At 34.7% G+C, this 15960-nt stretch overlaps 1 protein-coding gene across 4 annotated transcripts in view; it reads right to left on the bottom strand.

The window, feature by feature from the left end:
• PPFIA2 (PTPRF interacting protein alpha 2) overlaps window positions 1-15960 on the bottom strand; it is a gene marked incomplete at both ends in the record, with an annotated part of 303052 nt that overhangs the window by 201921 nt on the left and 85171 nt on the right. For 2 of the 4 annotated variants that reach the window (XM_080355802.1, XM_080355803.1), the window contains one exon: window positions 12032-12112. The exons of the other annotated variants lie outside the window; for them this stretch is intronic. In XM_080355802.1, the coding sequence (XP_080211928.1) occupies window positions 12032-12112 (81 nt within the window). Of the gene's footprint in view, window positions 1-12031; window positions 12113-15960 lie in introns of those variants that run through there. 4 annotated transcript variants of the gene reach the window in all.

The raw sequence follows: 15960 nt of genomic DNA, 5'->3' as shown, positions 1-15960 counted from the left end.
AAATAAATGTTCATAAATTTAAAATACTGCTGGACTCCGTACAGAAAAACTAAATTCATTCTGTTACTTGATCAAGGCATATTTTTGTGTCAGTTTGCATCTATTCATTTCAGAGAGCCACCAAAAGGTAAGATCACTTTTCTGAAGTTCCTTTGTCTGAAAAACTGGAATCAGCACCAGTTAATAGTGAATATTGACAAAGCAAAGAGTCAATTGACTTCAAGTATGACTTCTTTAGTAGCAGAGCTCTGCAAATTTAGAGTTCCTTTATGACACATAACAAACTGGGACAGTCTTTCATATTAGCCGTGGTAAGTATTGTCTGCCTTCAAGTCACCAAAGGTGTGCTGTGCTGTGGCAGACCACAACATTGGAAGAAAACATTATTTGATGTTACTGCATTCAGTATCAGTTGTATTCTGCGTATTGTTCACTGAGTCATTGTAGGAAAAGGGAACACAGTAGAAAATATCTCAGCATAAGTTTTACATTGTGTTTTCTTACTATACAAAAGGATGCAACAATAGTGCCTTCTGAGAGGGAGAGGAAGGAAAAAAAAAAGCCATATTGAGTATTGAACATGATTATACTATGGTAAATACAAAATCCAATTAAGCTTTAACTAAAAACCATGACTGATGCTTCCAAAACTACTTTGAATCAAAGACAATAGCTGTTCCATGACTCGCTGGCAATCCAACTCTGAGAAGCAATTCAAAGCACTGTTCCTCCATAATGAACCCATTACAGCTTTCCATCATACCTCTAGAATCCTCATAAATCTCTCACAAATGATATCTGCAAAGAAGCTTTTTGTGTGCTTGGAAAGATACTCTGTTTAGAAATAGAAGTAAAACTAACGTTTCTTGAAGGAAGATCTATGCAGAATTGAAAGATTCTTTAGTTTACTGTGTAACTTTTAGTTTGGTGTTTATGCTCCCTACTGACCTGAATTTTTCCTCGGCTCCTTGATCAATAGTTTTGTTAAATGCATTGAATTTTATACTATTATCTGAAACAAACAAATAAACAAATACCAAAACAAAACAAAACCAAACCAGCAAACAAAACCAAAGCCAAACCAACCAAACAAACAAAACCAAACTAAAACACAAACAAGCAAGCAACAAACTATTTCTGATCACCTCCTCTCTGAGATTGTTTCAAAACTATTCAAAACTATTCAAACTATTTTGAAAACTATTGAATTGTAGTTGTTATGTGACCTGTGCTATTATAGTTTTATGTATGTGAGAAACATGATGGTGACTGAAAGGAGAGAGGATTGCTTCTTCTGGTACTAAACTGGAAGTTGATGGAGAATTCCAAATCTGGTTTTAATATCATCCCTTGGTTTATTCAAACTTAAAAATCTTCTGGTCTCTTCTACTGACCAGCTGAAAATCCACAGACCATCTCAAGGAAGCGACAATGTTCCCAGTCCGAGTAGATGAACATCCACACTGCTGTCACCAGGTCTTTATTCAAAGTACAAATGTTGATGTTGACAGCTTTACTTCAAGCAATAGATGTGTGTGTGTGTGTGTATTTAGTGTTAGTTACTAATTTCATTATTTTGCTGAGCACAGCGTAGCAGATATTTAGCTCTTTCCTCCACTGTCCATTACAGTACTAGCTAGGCCATCCAAGGCTTCAGGCCAACAGGCCAGATATGTTTTCAAACCATATGAGACACATCAAATTCGTCCACTGATCCAAGATGTTATTCAGGTCCTCAACTACATGAAACAGAGACCAAATTACTAACTTGAAATAATTTTCTATCTGCCTATCAATAATATAAAACTGATAAAGAAAAGAGGTTTCCATAACTTAATGTCAAAAAATACTTTTCTTTGCTTCATCAAAATGGTACATTAACACTTTTTTTTTTTTTTTTGGCCAGAAAAGTAACAACCTAATAATAATTTTCTCCATATAATATTTATTTTAGTAATGGAATCCTAGGAAAATAATAAAATACACTGCAAACGTGTAAAGATCCATCTGAAATGACTGTATGACATTAGGGAGTCAATATAGCCTTTATCAATATAGTTATCTTGACTAAGATTAGCTCAACATAGGGAGGCTTATCTTTCTGGACTCCTTCAGAGGAATACACTCCCCCATAATATGATCTGGGACTCACAGGACTCATATCTTATTCTGAAATGCTATTTATCAGAGCCTGTTGTTAGAGAAATCAAGCCTATGTTAGCATTTTAGTTTGCACCATGTCTGAAGCAGATTTCCCCATTGTCTTAACATGCACCATGATTCCAGAGTGCCTGAACTGGATCCCTCCTGGATGACATATAATTGAAAGATAATCTCTGAGAGTGCACCTAATGCTCTCCATCCATTAATGGACATTCAGCCAATGGGACCCTACTAGACCTATTCCAAAATAACCCACCTGGGCCCAAAATGTGGATGACACAGACATCAGACCCTTCACTTTTGGTCTAGACATTAACTTTTATTCCACCACAGTACTTACTAATGGAGACAGGAGCACAGGAATCCAGATCAAGTAGCTTCCCCTACACCTCAGCTTACGGCAGAAGCGTATCTCTACATGTAATCACATCCTCAATGCATTTTCAGTGCCGTTGGCATCTCCTCACCACTCTGGCTTTGCTCAGCACCAACACTGTTATGGCTGACACTGCAGACAAAGTCATTCCTCACACTGTGCCACCACCATTCATGCAGTATTAGAACACGTTATTTAAAATAAAATAAAATCTACTCATACTTAGTTAGACCTATCACTACAAATAACACATTTCACAGGAACAAGCACTCTTAGTCATGTGAAACCGCATAATTCTTCTTGGGAAAAATATAAACAGCTCACTTAAATTTCCATGAATCAGTAATTCTAATTCTTTCAGTGGAAATACTTAATCTCTATTTTTCTCATTTGTTTACATATTTGAGTGAATCACAATATCAACTGAAGTATTTCAGCTGTCATTTCAAAACAACCCTAGCCTCATGGTCCTCCATAAGTGTTATGCTAAGCATAACTGCCAACTGAATATTGAACTAGACTAGGAATAGATGAAGCAAAATAAAATTAATTTACTAAAATCATCACTAATAAATTTGGTATTAAAAATCTTGTGATATATGTTAACACCACTCAATTGAAAATGAAAAGCAATCTGTGAATAAAAGTAAATTTGGAATATTTACTTTAACGTTTCTATCAGAGTTATTTCTCCAAAATAGATACATCTATTTTAATAATAATAAGGGTAATAAGTTCCTCAGAAAAAAAAAAAAATAAAAGTGCTTACTCACATCTCAACTTACTTAAAACCATTAAAATCACACATTTTATTGCTTGCATTCAATCACAGGACAGTTCAACATTCCAAGTACTTCACATTTTTTGTCTTCACCTGCTTTTTTCCTTGCCTTAAGACAAATATAAGAAAAAGAATAGGAAATTTCCAGGTTGTTCAACCCACCTTTCAACATAGTTAGCTGATGCTGTTGATAATGAAGACTGTATAAGTAAATGCTATATGAATAAGAGGCCAGTAACAGATCCTATTGCCATACAAATTTATGAACTATGTACAAAAAGACTATGAGGACAAAATGCTTCATATAAAAGAAAGTTAATATGGTGCTAGGTATTAATTATGCTTATTCCTTTTTTTTATTCAAAGACAAATAAGTTGCTTCTATGCAACTATATCTTGCTCTAGACTATATCTTTTCCAAATGAAAAATTCCAAATGAAAAATATTTTTAAGCGCTGATATTCAGTATTTGCAACTCCTAAAGGATATCTAATTAGCATAAACTTATCAGCTGATACAGAGGGCTACATTTATGTTCTTATAGCTGACTAATTCGGGCTTTCAGTCAGTAAAAGCTACACTGAGAAGAATTTTGAAGCTGAAGTTTTACATAGTATTAATAACTAGTCAAGACTGAAATGGTACTAAAAGCTTCCAGACTAAACACTCTCTTTTACTAAATACCATAAAGTGGTACTCTTCTCTACTTGGTCCAATGCCCAGCAAAACATGAAGAAAGAGGCAGTATGACCTAGATCTGAGACAACTCCTAGGAATATATTTGAAATATACAATGAAAGAAGGACATTACTTATAGTCTCCTCTCAGACAGGGATGGGAAAGTTTCAGCAGTGCTGCATAGCAAGATTGGTAATACTTACCATGGGAAAAATCATGCCATTTCCAATAGATTGTCACGACAATTTATACATGATGTTCAGGACACCCTTCTACAGAGATGCAATCTGTGCTCTGAGAACAGGCTATCCCTATACTGTTCTATTTTTCCCTCTGAGGATAGCTTATTATCCAAGCATTCTGCTTCTCTATACAGCTTGTTTAGTTAAGAGAATGGACCAACCAGTATCAAGCCAACACAAGTCATTGTGTAATAATCCCTAGTATTCTTACTATTTTGGAAAATACCCCTATATTCCTTCTTCTAGTTTTATTTTCTACACAAATAATGGTAAAAGAAGCCCAAGTTCTGAATCCAACACTGAAAGCATTTCTGAAATTGAGCCAGAAACACAGATTCTAGCTATGATTCAGATAGTGTACCATGATCCTATTTCTGGAATGTCAGGAAATCACTACTATTGCTATTCCTCTTACTAGTCCTTTGCTTTTATTGGTCACATCCACCCAGCTGCAAAAGAAACCGCAGCTCTGTTTTAGCTCCCGTGCTTCTGGCAGAGAGAGGAAAGGTACTTTATGTCTCTTAAGTCCACTATTTTATAAAGAAGAATCAGTCACACTTTCCATGACAGGAATTCTGCATGGGAAAGGTGTATTGACCGCTCTGCTTCATTACTGTGCGGTTCTAACACAGGCAAAAATCCTATTATATGGACAAAATACTTTTGTATGATATGCAAAAGAAAAATTTACATGAATATTGAATTAAGACACAAAGTCCTTAAACTCTTTGTTTTATGTGTATGTTTTAAGGGCCTGTATTCTTTGCTTACTCTAATTAGAATATTTTTGGAGTAAACAACATAATTTACTAAGTTTACAACTGAAAAATACTATAGAATGAATCCTTCCATATTCTATTATTTTCTTAACTCTTTTTTGGAAATTATGTGTCTGTGTGTGAACATATGTCTAGTTTCATCTTGTGGCTTTTGGGGAGAAGGATTAGTTTTCCTGATTTCCACTACCACGTTCATGGTATTAGGCTCCTATTAGAACCATACTATTTCTCATTTCTTCCTTAAGCAACGTGTGTTTCCACACAGAGAAGGATGCAAATGTATCTATAGAGCGAAACAGGCAGCTCATATTCAGTCAAGTCACCCTTCCCAGTTCACTGCAGAGCAGCATGTTCATAATAACTATCAGAGCATTTTATTGACTAGCTAGAAAAAAACTACTGAAAATGTGGGGCCATGCAGTGCTACTGATTTTTCAGTAAGAAAAGGATATATGTTGGCAGGTGGGGCGGATCTCAGCACGATTCCAGCTAAAATTCAGAAGCCAACCAGAAACCAAGTAGCTTTTCAAAGATACTCCTCATATGATGAGTAGGAACAGGATTGCTGGTGCTGAGGACATGGTCTTTTGGGAGCTATGATGACCACAAATCACCGTTTTCTGGCACAACAGAATTATGCAAAAAACAAAACAAAACCCTATGCAAACAAAAATATTTCTCTAGATACATAAGGCACATTACAGCAAATACTTCACAGTAAAAGAGTTGTAGGGTTTTTTAGCTGAACACTTAGCCGATGTTCTTATTTTCCTGTTAGTCTGAATAATCTTCTCCCATTTTGGAGTCCAAGTGCCACATTCTCACCAACCCAGTAAAATGACTAAACCAACTAGTTGTCTTTATAGCTGGGATGATGAACTAGTCTTCTGAACTATTCTTCTGAACTCAGTCTTCTCCTTTCTACAAAAAAATGAATGATGAGACTTATTGAAAGTTTATTTGGAATATCATGTTTTAATGTATATTTTAAAAATATTTTTCCTTCAAAATTTTGTAATTTTTGAATACAGAGAACATTAATATTTTGGTGCACATTCAGATCAATGCCGCATTAAGGTCTGTATTTGAGCAGGAAAATTTGTTAATCACAGAACAGGCAATAAAAATACATACCATAGAATAATAATAGTAAATGAGAATGAATAACACTCACTTGTAATGTAGGACCAGCTTCTATTGCCATTTGTCATTTATTTCTGAGTAAAAGAGCCTGTAAGCATATTCCTCTGAAATTCCAAATTCCAAAATTATATAAAACCCACTTATACAGCTATAAATATTTCCAAACTATTTGCAATGCAAATTGCTTTATTATTGTCCTCTTTCTTTGATACCGCCCAGACTTTTTAACAATTTTTTTTTGGCTACAGGGTAAAGCACTGGTCCAGCATCACTATTTTCTGTCACTGTTAACCTGTCAGAAATCTTTAAAAACACTTCACTGACAGCCAGTGAATTTATATTCACTAACACAGCTTTCAAACCCTCTGAAGTCTACAATAACCTGCATAATCTGTACAACTTTTTGCACACAAAACCAATTACTCAGTTGACTCCTGTTCTTGTTGGCATTTTACTGATGTTTACTGTCATTACTGATACAAGTTACCTATTTGCTGTGCATTTGCAGCTTTCACAAAGATCTTGCCTGTACTACTTTTATGTGATGTTTGTAAAAGAAACATACTGTGCCAGTGCATTAAGAAGAGAAAAATCTGTATTTAGGCAAAACTATGGAAGAAATCCCCTGCCTGGCAGAGGGTTGCTGGAAGGAGCTGCCCACATGGTTGGCCAGCTGAAGGGTTCAGGGTAAGATCAGTTTCCACAGTTCTTCTGTGGACCAGGTGACACAGCTCTGAAAGCACACACAAATTTTTGGCCCTATTCTGCACGTTCTATATAGTGTATATTCTATGCGTGCAATTAAGTCTGCACAGAGTAGGAAGAGAGTCATCAAATACACATTTTACAAAAACTTCATAGTGCTATGAATGATTATATCAGATAGAAGATGACCAGTATCCCATCTCCACCACTAAAAATATGTTGGTTTTCTTACTAATGATAAATGTATTCTAATAAGTGAAATTATGAATTTCAGCAAGACACTTTCTCCTATAGGATAGGCTTTTCTTTGCATTTATTATTTCCATATAAATAGATACGTGAAAGAACAAGATTACTAAAATACTAAAAGTACAAGACAGTATAAAGCAGAAGTTTTATATACAGTTCATTTAAACTATTAATATAGGAATTAATAGGAAAATTAATGAGTGCATCTATTATTCTTGTAGAATATGTTCTTTTCACACAGCTCAAAGCACATTCTATACCAAAAAGTAATATTTTTTTTTGCATTCTGTTGTTAATTCACTATCATTGGAGTGTAACATCTAGTTGCTAAGAAATAAAAACCAGTAGTAATCAGTATCATGGTGATAGATGTTTTATGTACAGAAATGTTTCCCAGTAACCCAGTTTCAAACCTTTGATCAGCAATGCACTTTTACAGTGGTTCATAGCATACTTAACACTTTTATGTCATAGGAATATTTTAGGATTTCTCTGCAGGTTTTGTAAGAAAGTAATTTTATTTCTTTATAGACCTTCTGATCATCAGATAACTTTAAAAAAATTCCTTAAATTTCCCAAGGCTTCAGAAAAGACCAGGCCTTACTTCAGTAATTGCTATCAAAAAATGGTATCCTCTAGTTGTCCTAAGTGTTAATTTACAAGCCACGAATCTCATCTAAATGTAAAATGGGCTAATATTGCTTCCAAATATTTGAAAGTTCATGTTACACATTTATGGAAACTGTTACTACAGCCTGCTGATTTGAAAGCTAAAGATGCAGCCAGATCCATGAGACCTTGGGTACCGCCACAAACTGAGTGTGTTTGTCTCCCTACCGCAGATGCCTAACTCCTAAACTCTACCTAATGGCGACTCCTTTTAGCCCTCATTTAGGTCTGTGCTCAGATCTGTGCTTTAAATGCATGCTAAGTTTAATAATTGAAAGTTACAAGAGCTAAAAATACTGTTCATAGAAATACTTCAGTGTTTTGCAAAGAAAAAAGACTCTCAGTTTCAAATTCTGTTGAAATAAACATTGTGTACAATGTGAAGATATTTTGAATGTTTGGAAACGGTGAAAGTTAGTATTCACATGGATTACTGTAGACAACCAATATAAGAAAAAATATTTATGCGATATGATAAACACCAATGTATAATTAAGTTGCTTTTAAATAATCAAAGCAGTATTATACAACTTTCAAAAAAGAAAACTGAACTTTCAAAATTAAGTTCCTTTGTGCTATGCTTTCATAAAAAATAAACCACCCTCAAGTTCTTTATAAAAACAGCTTGATTGAAAAATATTTTTTCAGTACCTTAAAATTTACAGTTTTATAATCAAGAATCAAAATTAAAATATCTCCTTTCTAATCCAGACTTTTCCACCTGTATCATTTTATGCAACTAACTTCTAAATATAGTAAAATACCAGACCAACCAGTGAGAAGGAAATGTTACTACATGGACTTTGATGTTTACAATGGTCATGAAAGCTACATTCTCACTGTGGGACTGCTGGCAAACTAATATATTCACATAGAGTAGCAAAAAGCTATCTTTTTCACAGGGTTGAAGACAAAAAGAAAGACAATCACTGCTTTCTGTTATATAGATGCGGAAGTCTGCCAAGGTTGGCACAAGGAAATTGAGATGAAACAGAGAGATATCAAACTACAAAGCACTAAACTTTGGTATTGCCTTGGTCATTATAAAACTAAACCTTGTTCATAACAGCATTCCAACTCCTTCCTTTCATGCAGTATATAACTTCTCCAGATGACCTCATCCCATATACTTTTCTATTTTAATTGCTTTAATCAAGCATAGTCTAGGGATCAAAGCTTAAGCTTCTAGTAATTATGTCAGTTGATTCAGCAAATATACAAAACCAGACCAGGATTTTAACATTTGCAGAATTTCAGGACAGATTTCCTGAGAAGAACAAAGGTACTCGTAATTTCCTATGTTCTAGGTTGTTGCAGGTGTCGATGTAATTTGCAAATTCAGTACTTTTTCTGAACAGTAGGTGTCCTGGAGACCAAAGAAACTAATAAAATACAGAAACTGAGAGAAAAGGAGAAAGTGAAAAAAACTCTTTATTCATCCTTTGTCATTGCAGGTGAAAATATAGTTTTAAATGCTGCAATTGGTTTTCAAGAAATTCCTTGTTATATTCATCTACTAAAAATAAAGTCCATTAGGCAGGAAAATATCTGAATTTGGAAATTTATGGCAGACTTGTAATTTCAATTAATGCTTATTTATAAAGTCAACACACTTTATGATGCTGATTGTAAAGCATACTATTAAAATCATTTGATTGAGAGCTTAATAAATGCTTAACAGCTTGTAGAGATTTCCACTAATTATGATTCTTCTCATCCCAAATGCTGTGCTGGATGCAGCCCTGTATGGCCACTGATTTCTTGGCCAGTAGAGGCCAATTCAGTCTTATTTCCTAAGAACATCAGCTAAAGGCCAATAATAAAGTTACAACTTGCACACAAGCTTTGTACTTCTTTAGTACCATTTTTGTTGCTGAAAGAATTAATATGCTGTGGTTTTGAATCAATGTACAATTAATTCACCTGCTTAATCATTACATCAACGAACAATTAATTCAGTAGCTTAATCACTCATTACCCTACATCAGTCAGAGTTCAGGCCCTCATTTGACAATTCTTTTATTTTTTCAGTTTTCAAGTTTAAAACATGCTGGATATTGGCTTTTCTAAGATTATTGTCACATGTTTAGTTGAAAACTCAGCATATATGTATTCCAAATTAAGAACCATAAAGCTGTCCCACAACTTTGCAAGCTATTTAAATGAAAGAGATTCTTTGTCTCAAAGAGATTACAACGTAACATACAGAAACAATAAAATAGGTAAGAAAGCAAAATGTGAAAGTAGTTTAAAACAGATCAAAAAAAAGTAATGAGGGCAACAAGAGCCATATGAAGAAGATACCAGAAACATGGTGGTCAAAAGCTAGAAAACAAGGAATGACAGAGGAAGCCAAGGCAAGAACTGCGAAGTTGCTTCATACATCTTTCTTTATACATCTTTCTTTATACAGCACATATATAAACAAATAAATAGAAAAAATAATTTCAAAAGGTCATCACAGGAAGACACAGGCTTTCTTCCATCAATTTTTTAAAACTTTCAGAGATTCCTTTAGCCCTGATAACACTAAGTTGTTCTAGAACACAAACACAGACTGTCCTGAATTAGCAGCTTTACGCTCCGAGGTCACTTAAGTCTACATTGTTCACTGAAGTATCCAGAATGCAACAGGAAATTCAGCTATATTTTTCTTTTATTTATTGTTTCCTTAGCTTAAAAATCAGTGGAAGCAATAGTTTTTAAAAGAGAAATTTCTGTATGTGGGATAATGTCTACAGTAATCACAGAGATTGCTAGTAGCAACAATATGTGCTGTAAAAAAATTATATACTTCATTGTTAGTGCTTACTTTCATAACGTAGCATACAATAAAACAGTCATTTTGGTATCACAACCAAGCATCCTAATTTTAGTGACTTTTTCAACTCGACACACTCAGAAAGAATACCTGACGTCAGGAACTGTGTTTAAGAGCATAGCTACAGGAGGCTGTACAGAATATTTAGATGTCAGTGTGTGAAAAAAGTAGTCATGCTGCAGAGGAACAGGCCTGGGGCATTCATGTCTCTGAATCACTGCCAGGATCAGCAGATCGTCACTGTTAGGAGGGTGCCACTCTTTCTGCATAGCCCTCAACTATCATTTGACAACACTGTAAGAAGGGCAAGACAGCACAATTAAAAACAACAGATTAAAAGAAGACAAGAATGAAAGGCAGTTATTGGACCCAAAGAATGGGATACCTGTATTTTGTGAAAGAAGTTTGCCATGCATTTTGCAATCAATTTTTTATTACCTCAGATTGTTTGGTCTGGTAGCATACACAGAATTTATTACATATTAAAGACATCACTCTACAACAGCATAAAGTAATCAGAAAGACAAAAGTCTTATAGGATCAGGAATGGGAAGATTATTTAAATCTTAACTACATCAGAGGCTGAGCTGAAATATGTATTGCCACTTTAAGTAGTACAGTGTTTGAATTGTCCTGCAGGGCTAGAGTGCTAGAAGGAGCAGCTGGGGCAAGGGAGTTGTGGGGGTTTTTATTATGGTTACATTTTAATGCAGGATTACATACTTTTTCAGAGCTAAAGCACTGAAGATTTCTCTTAATAAATGCTACTGAAAGATGGTTGCAATTAGACTGCTTTAGACATTAGATTTAGAGTATATAATAAACTCCTACCTTTATCTAAACACATAAGCTTATTTACCTGAGTGAGGCAAAACTTGGCTTAAAACTGAGAACCTTAATAATCCTAACAACAGTTTCTGCTGTTCTATCAATTGCACATGTATGACTACTGTCCATATAAATCAAATTAAGCATTAGCTAGCATGAAACCACATTTGGGATTAATATTAAAAAATCCAGACAGGTACAACATACAAAGTTTTAAAATATTTTTTGTGTAATATAAATTTGGAATTTCTGATAATGCCAACACAGTGCTTATCTGAACTAAACAGAAAGACAGTGTGGGTCCACCTAAGGAACTATAAATCTAAGGAACTGTAAGATGATAATATTATTATGTAAAACAATCAACAGCAAAATCTTTGTGAACACAATTTTATGTTTGTTTAGGAACAATTTACATGCTGATTTTTTTAAGGCAGCAAACTTAATGTGATAATATTGTTTCCTACATGTTTTCTCCTACCGATACAAAACTAATTAACACATAAGCTTATTAACCTATTAGCTACTCTTACTCAAACTTTAACTATGGTTTAAATACCAAGGAAAATAGTTTCAGTTTTATTAAAGTTCACTTACCTGAAAACTATAAAACCGGGTCCCATTAGGAGGATGCACTTTAGGAGAGGCAGAGACAGTATTCATATCCAAGAATATCATTTCTGGTCACACACACAATACAATCCACAGAGAGCTACAGACGCAGAGTAGAGTACTAAGCTCGGAGATAAATCCTTTCATACATTTAGGGAGGCAATCGGACAGAATGCAGTCTGTCCCATCCGTTCAGACGTACAGTGACAGCGCTTTGAATTCCCCACCACTACCTTTGTGAGCTAAACTGTAAGGTCATCGCTCCCTGACCTCTAGCTCAGCTAGCCCTTTAAAATATGCACAATGAATAAAAATTAGAAATGTCAAAGAAAAGAGAGATAGAACCCACAGTATATGGAGCTTGTGCAGAATCTGGCAACGCTTTGGACCTGCCCATCTGTTCCCCGTGATAATCACCTCCCTCTACCACAGCCTTGCAAAGTGATTATGCTAAGCATGCCAGTTAACCAATAACACACAGTTTCATTTCAAGCAAGTATGCACAGTGAAAAGCAGAGGACCTCTTCTGACTAACCTGAAGCATGCCTTGTGTGCAGTTTATAGCTCTATTTGACAACAATGATAATTTTGCCATTTCAATTGCTGACAGCTATGTTAACACGTAACAACTCGCTTTAAATAACATGGTATGTTTTTCTGTTTTGACTGTCTTGCCTAGATGAAAGAAACAGTGCATTGCTATACAAATTGCTATTTTTTATATTTCTTATTATTTCAGTGCTACTACAGATTGCAAATGATGGGAAATACATATTTGTGAGACTGTTTACAGAGCTACTGTCAAATTAAATATAACACACATTACAAGCTACTCTTTTCTCATTCTTTTCTATTTCTTTTTTCTCATCTTCAGTCTGAATCTATCTTTAGGGAAGGTTTACCTAACATTACTAAGGCTGAAATTTTATTCTGAGCCTTACTGTGCTTCACAAAACTACAGACCTACAGCTTTGCTCATTATATATATACAGTATCTTTAAAAAAGATATTTTTTAAGGTTGATGATACTTCGAACACCTGCATTGAACATCCAAAAAGCATTCACTGTATTTTTCCTTCACACACAGATCGCTTGAACTACATGAAGACATTAAAGGGAATAATATTCAAAGAACTTGACATCTTTTAGCAAAAAATAAGTGTTCCATTTACAAAAATTGAAAAGTAGGGTTTCAGTAAAGGGTAAAAAAATGTAAAGAGGTTGGAAAATTAACTTTACACATTCTGTCAAGCACTTTGTATTTTATTCATAAGGCTTGAAAGACAGAGAAATCACTTAAGAAATGGTACGTTCAAAATGAAACTTGTCAAAAATCGAAAAGCCTGGCGAGTTACAATGCTGCCTCTGTTTTTTTTCTTCTGTTTTATCTTAATGCTTTTAGCAACTGAAGATAATACAGTTTCTAAAGTAAAATGACCGTGAAAGGAGTTGAGATAGATGCAGAGATGTCTGCCTGTTTAAATGTGTATGCCAGTGTGGTGCATAGCACAATAATCATATTTTGTAAGCCAAAGAGAAAAAAATCCTCTTAAATCCCAGTCATGTCTAACAATCTCTTATAATTGCCATGATGTTTCTTCTTTAACATTTACTGAATCAAAGCAAAGCTACTATCTGGAACATTTTATTGAAATCCAGATTTTAGATTATGGATAATTCTCCCCTCTTACAGTTCTCTTCCAGAAGATCTAGATGCTGGTATTAGCAAAGGGTTCCCTCAGCTGGTCAAAGGAAAGATACCAGATTGTTGCTAATTTGAGTATAGAACCTTCTTATTCTGATCTGATACCTTCCTCTTTATAATCTACCTACCAAATGTACGCTATGAATGAATGAAGTTTATTTTATGGGCACTTAAAATAGTTTGCCCTGAAAGATGTCAGAAATTGACCTCTTAGTTTCCTCACCAAATGTGTAATTTGAAGAATTCATGTGCAAAATCTCATGTACAATTCTCCAATAAACAAGTGGAGACACTACTAAACACTACTAAATAACTGTACCTATTAGTTTGAACTTCTCTTGCTGCAACGTTCACAATTTCTTAATCCTTGTTTCTATCTCAAGGAAACTCAGTTCATCTTCCCATACTGGCATTTGCTAAACCTTAAGCTAGTTCAGTCCTAAAAAAATATCATCAATATCTTTAAGAAATGGTCAATAATAAAGTTACACATAACTGCTCTCGTGACTGTCTCCAGAACATCTTCCATGATGATAACACTATCACTGTATTTTGACTTGCTCATTCCGAATTTGTTCCTCAAGGACTGCCCGTCTTCTAGCTGCAGCCTTCCACTGTGTGCTCTTATTGAGATCATCGTCCACCATGACTTAGCTGCCTATTATTTTTTTTTAAATACTGCTTTTCAAAATACTGTTTCAAATGTTTTACCTGTTGTTTTGGCTTTCCTGCTTAGGTGAATAAATTCGCACTTTAAAAACCCACCACCACCACCAAAACCACATCAATTCTTCCTCCCCTTGAATTTGAGTTCCAATAAACACATTTCCCTAGCTAATTGGTATAGATCTGGAGAGAGGGCATAGCATTATAACTGTTGTTCTCTCTCTCCGCTAACTTTTACTTCATGTAAAAATGCTCCTGGTAATGACTGTAAATTTTCTTTTAGCTCCATGCAAAACAGGCTAACACCACGCTCTTGCAGGACTCTCATGCAATCAAAATGTAATTTTGATGTAACACTCAAAGAGTTTGAAAACTTCTGTGTCACATTGTGTTTTTCTGAAATATATGAAACCAGCCTCCTCTCAGGAACCGGTCAGAGTATAGGTAAATTCAGTAAAGTATGAACTGATGCACAGTAAAATGCATGTTTGCAGTTACTGAGGGAGACTGTCACATTTCAGAAAAGCCATCAGCCGCAAAGCTGGGATTCAACAATCTCCTCGGATCGAGGAGCTGAAACCAGGTCTCCCATGCCTAATTGAATGCTGCAACCTCTAAGCTGGGTATCAAGCAATACGGCCTGAAAGCGAGCAGAAAGTGGAACAAAATAAACTGAAAAGACCCAATGCGTCAAACAGAGAAACAGACCTACAGACCATGACTATAGCTCAGTGGTAGAAGTGCTCACAAAGGATGTAATTCCAACTCAAATATTTGCTCCAATGAGCCTTTCAATGAATGATCTAATTATTCCATGAAGTGAAAGAGTTGTAGTGAAGGAAAAAAAATCTCTTGCATGAAAAGAAATCCTACATGCTTAAAAGTATGAGATGTGGTAATGCTTCTGAGATGGCTTGAGTTCCAATTACTTTTGAATGTATGAGTTACCAAGCTTTGAATCTGTATTATATGTGTTATGTTGACTCTGCATTCGATTTAGATACTCCCTCTCCAAAACTTTCAGTGTGGTATATTTAAAAAAAAAAAAAATATTGTTCTTTTGGATGTGTAGCCTACTATTTTTATAGTAGATACGAAAATGTACATATACGTTGATATAGGTAGATAAATATTTATGTAACAAAAAACCTCAGGAAGCTACACAGCAAAAAAAGAAGAAATATATATAGCTATGTCAGACCATTATGTGAAGTACTTTGAAAATTTAGGGACACTAATACAAAAACTTACATCTCTGACTGCAGAGACAAGATGTACTTTTTAAATTGACAAACACACTTAGATTTTTAATATGCTAGTCCTTGTGTGATACAGTTTCTCTTCAGAATATGTAGTGCAATAGAAAAGCAGATGTTTTGAGTTAAGATTTAAATCACCAGCTCTTATTAAATTATGTGAGTAATTATCCAGAAACATGTACTTTATATCACATACTGTTCTCATTTCTCTCTCTATTAGGGAAAAAAACATGTTAAAGAAACATGCCTTCCTCTAGGACCAGTGAGAGTGTGTCATTTTTAG

Source organism: Nesoenas mayeri (genome assembly GCF_963082525.1).
Source record: "Nesoenas mayeri genome assembly, chromosome: 1".
Classification (NCBI taxonomy): Eukaryota; Metazoa; Chordata; class Aves; order Columbiformes; family Columbidae; genus Nesoenas; species Nesoenas mayeri.
This window is presented reverse-complemented; position numbering and strand designations above follow the sequence as displayed.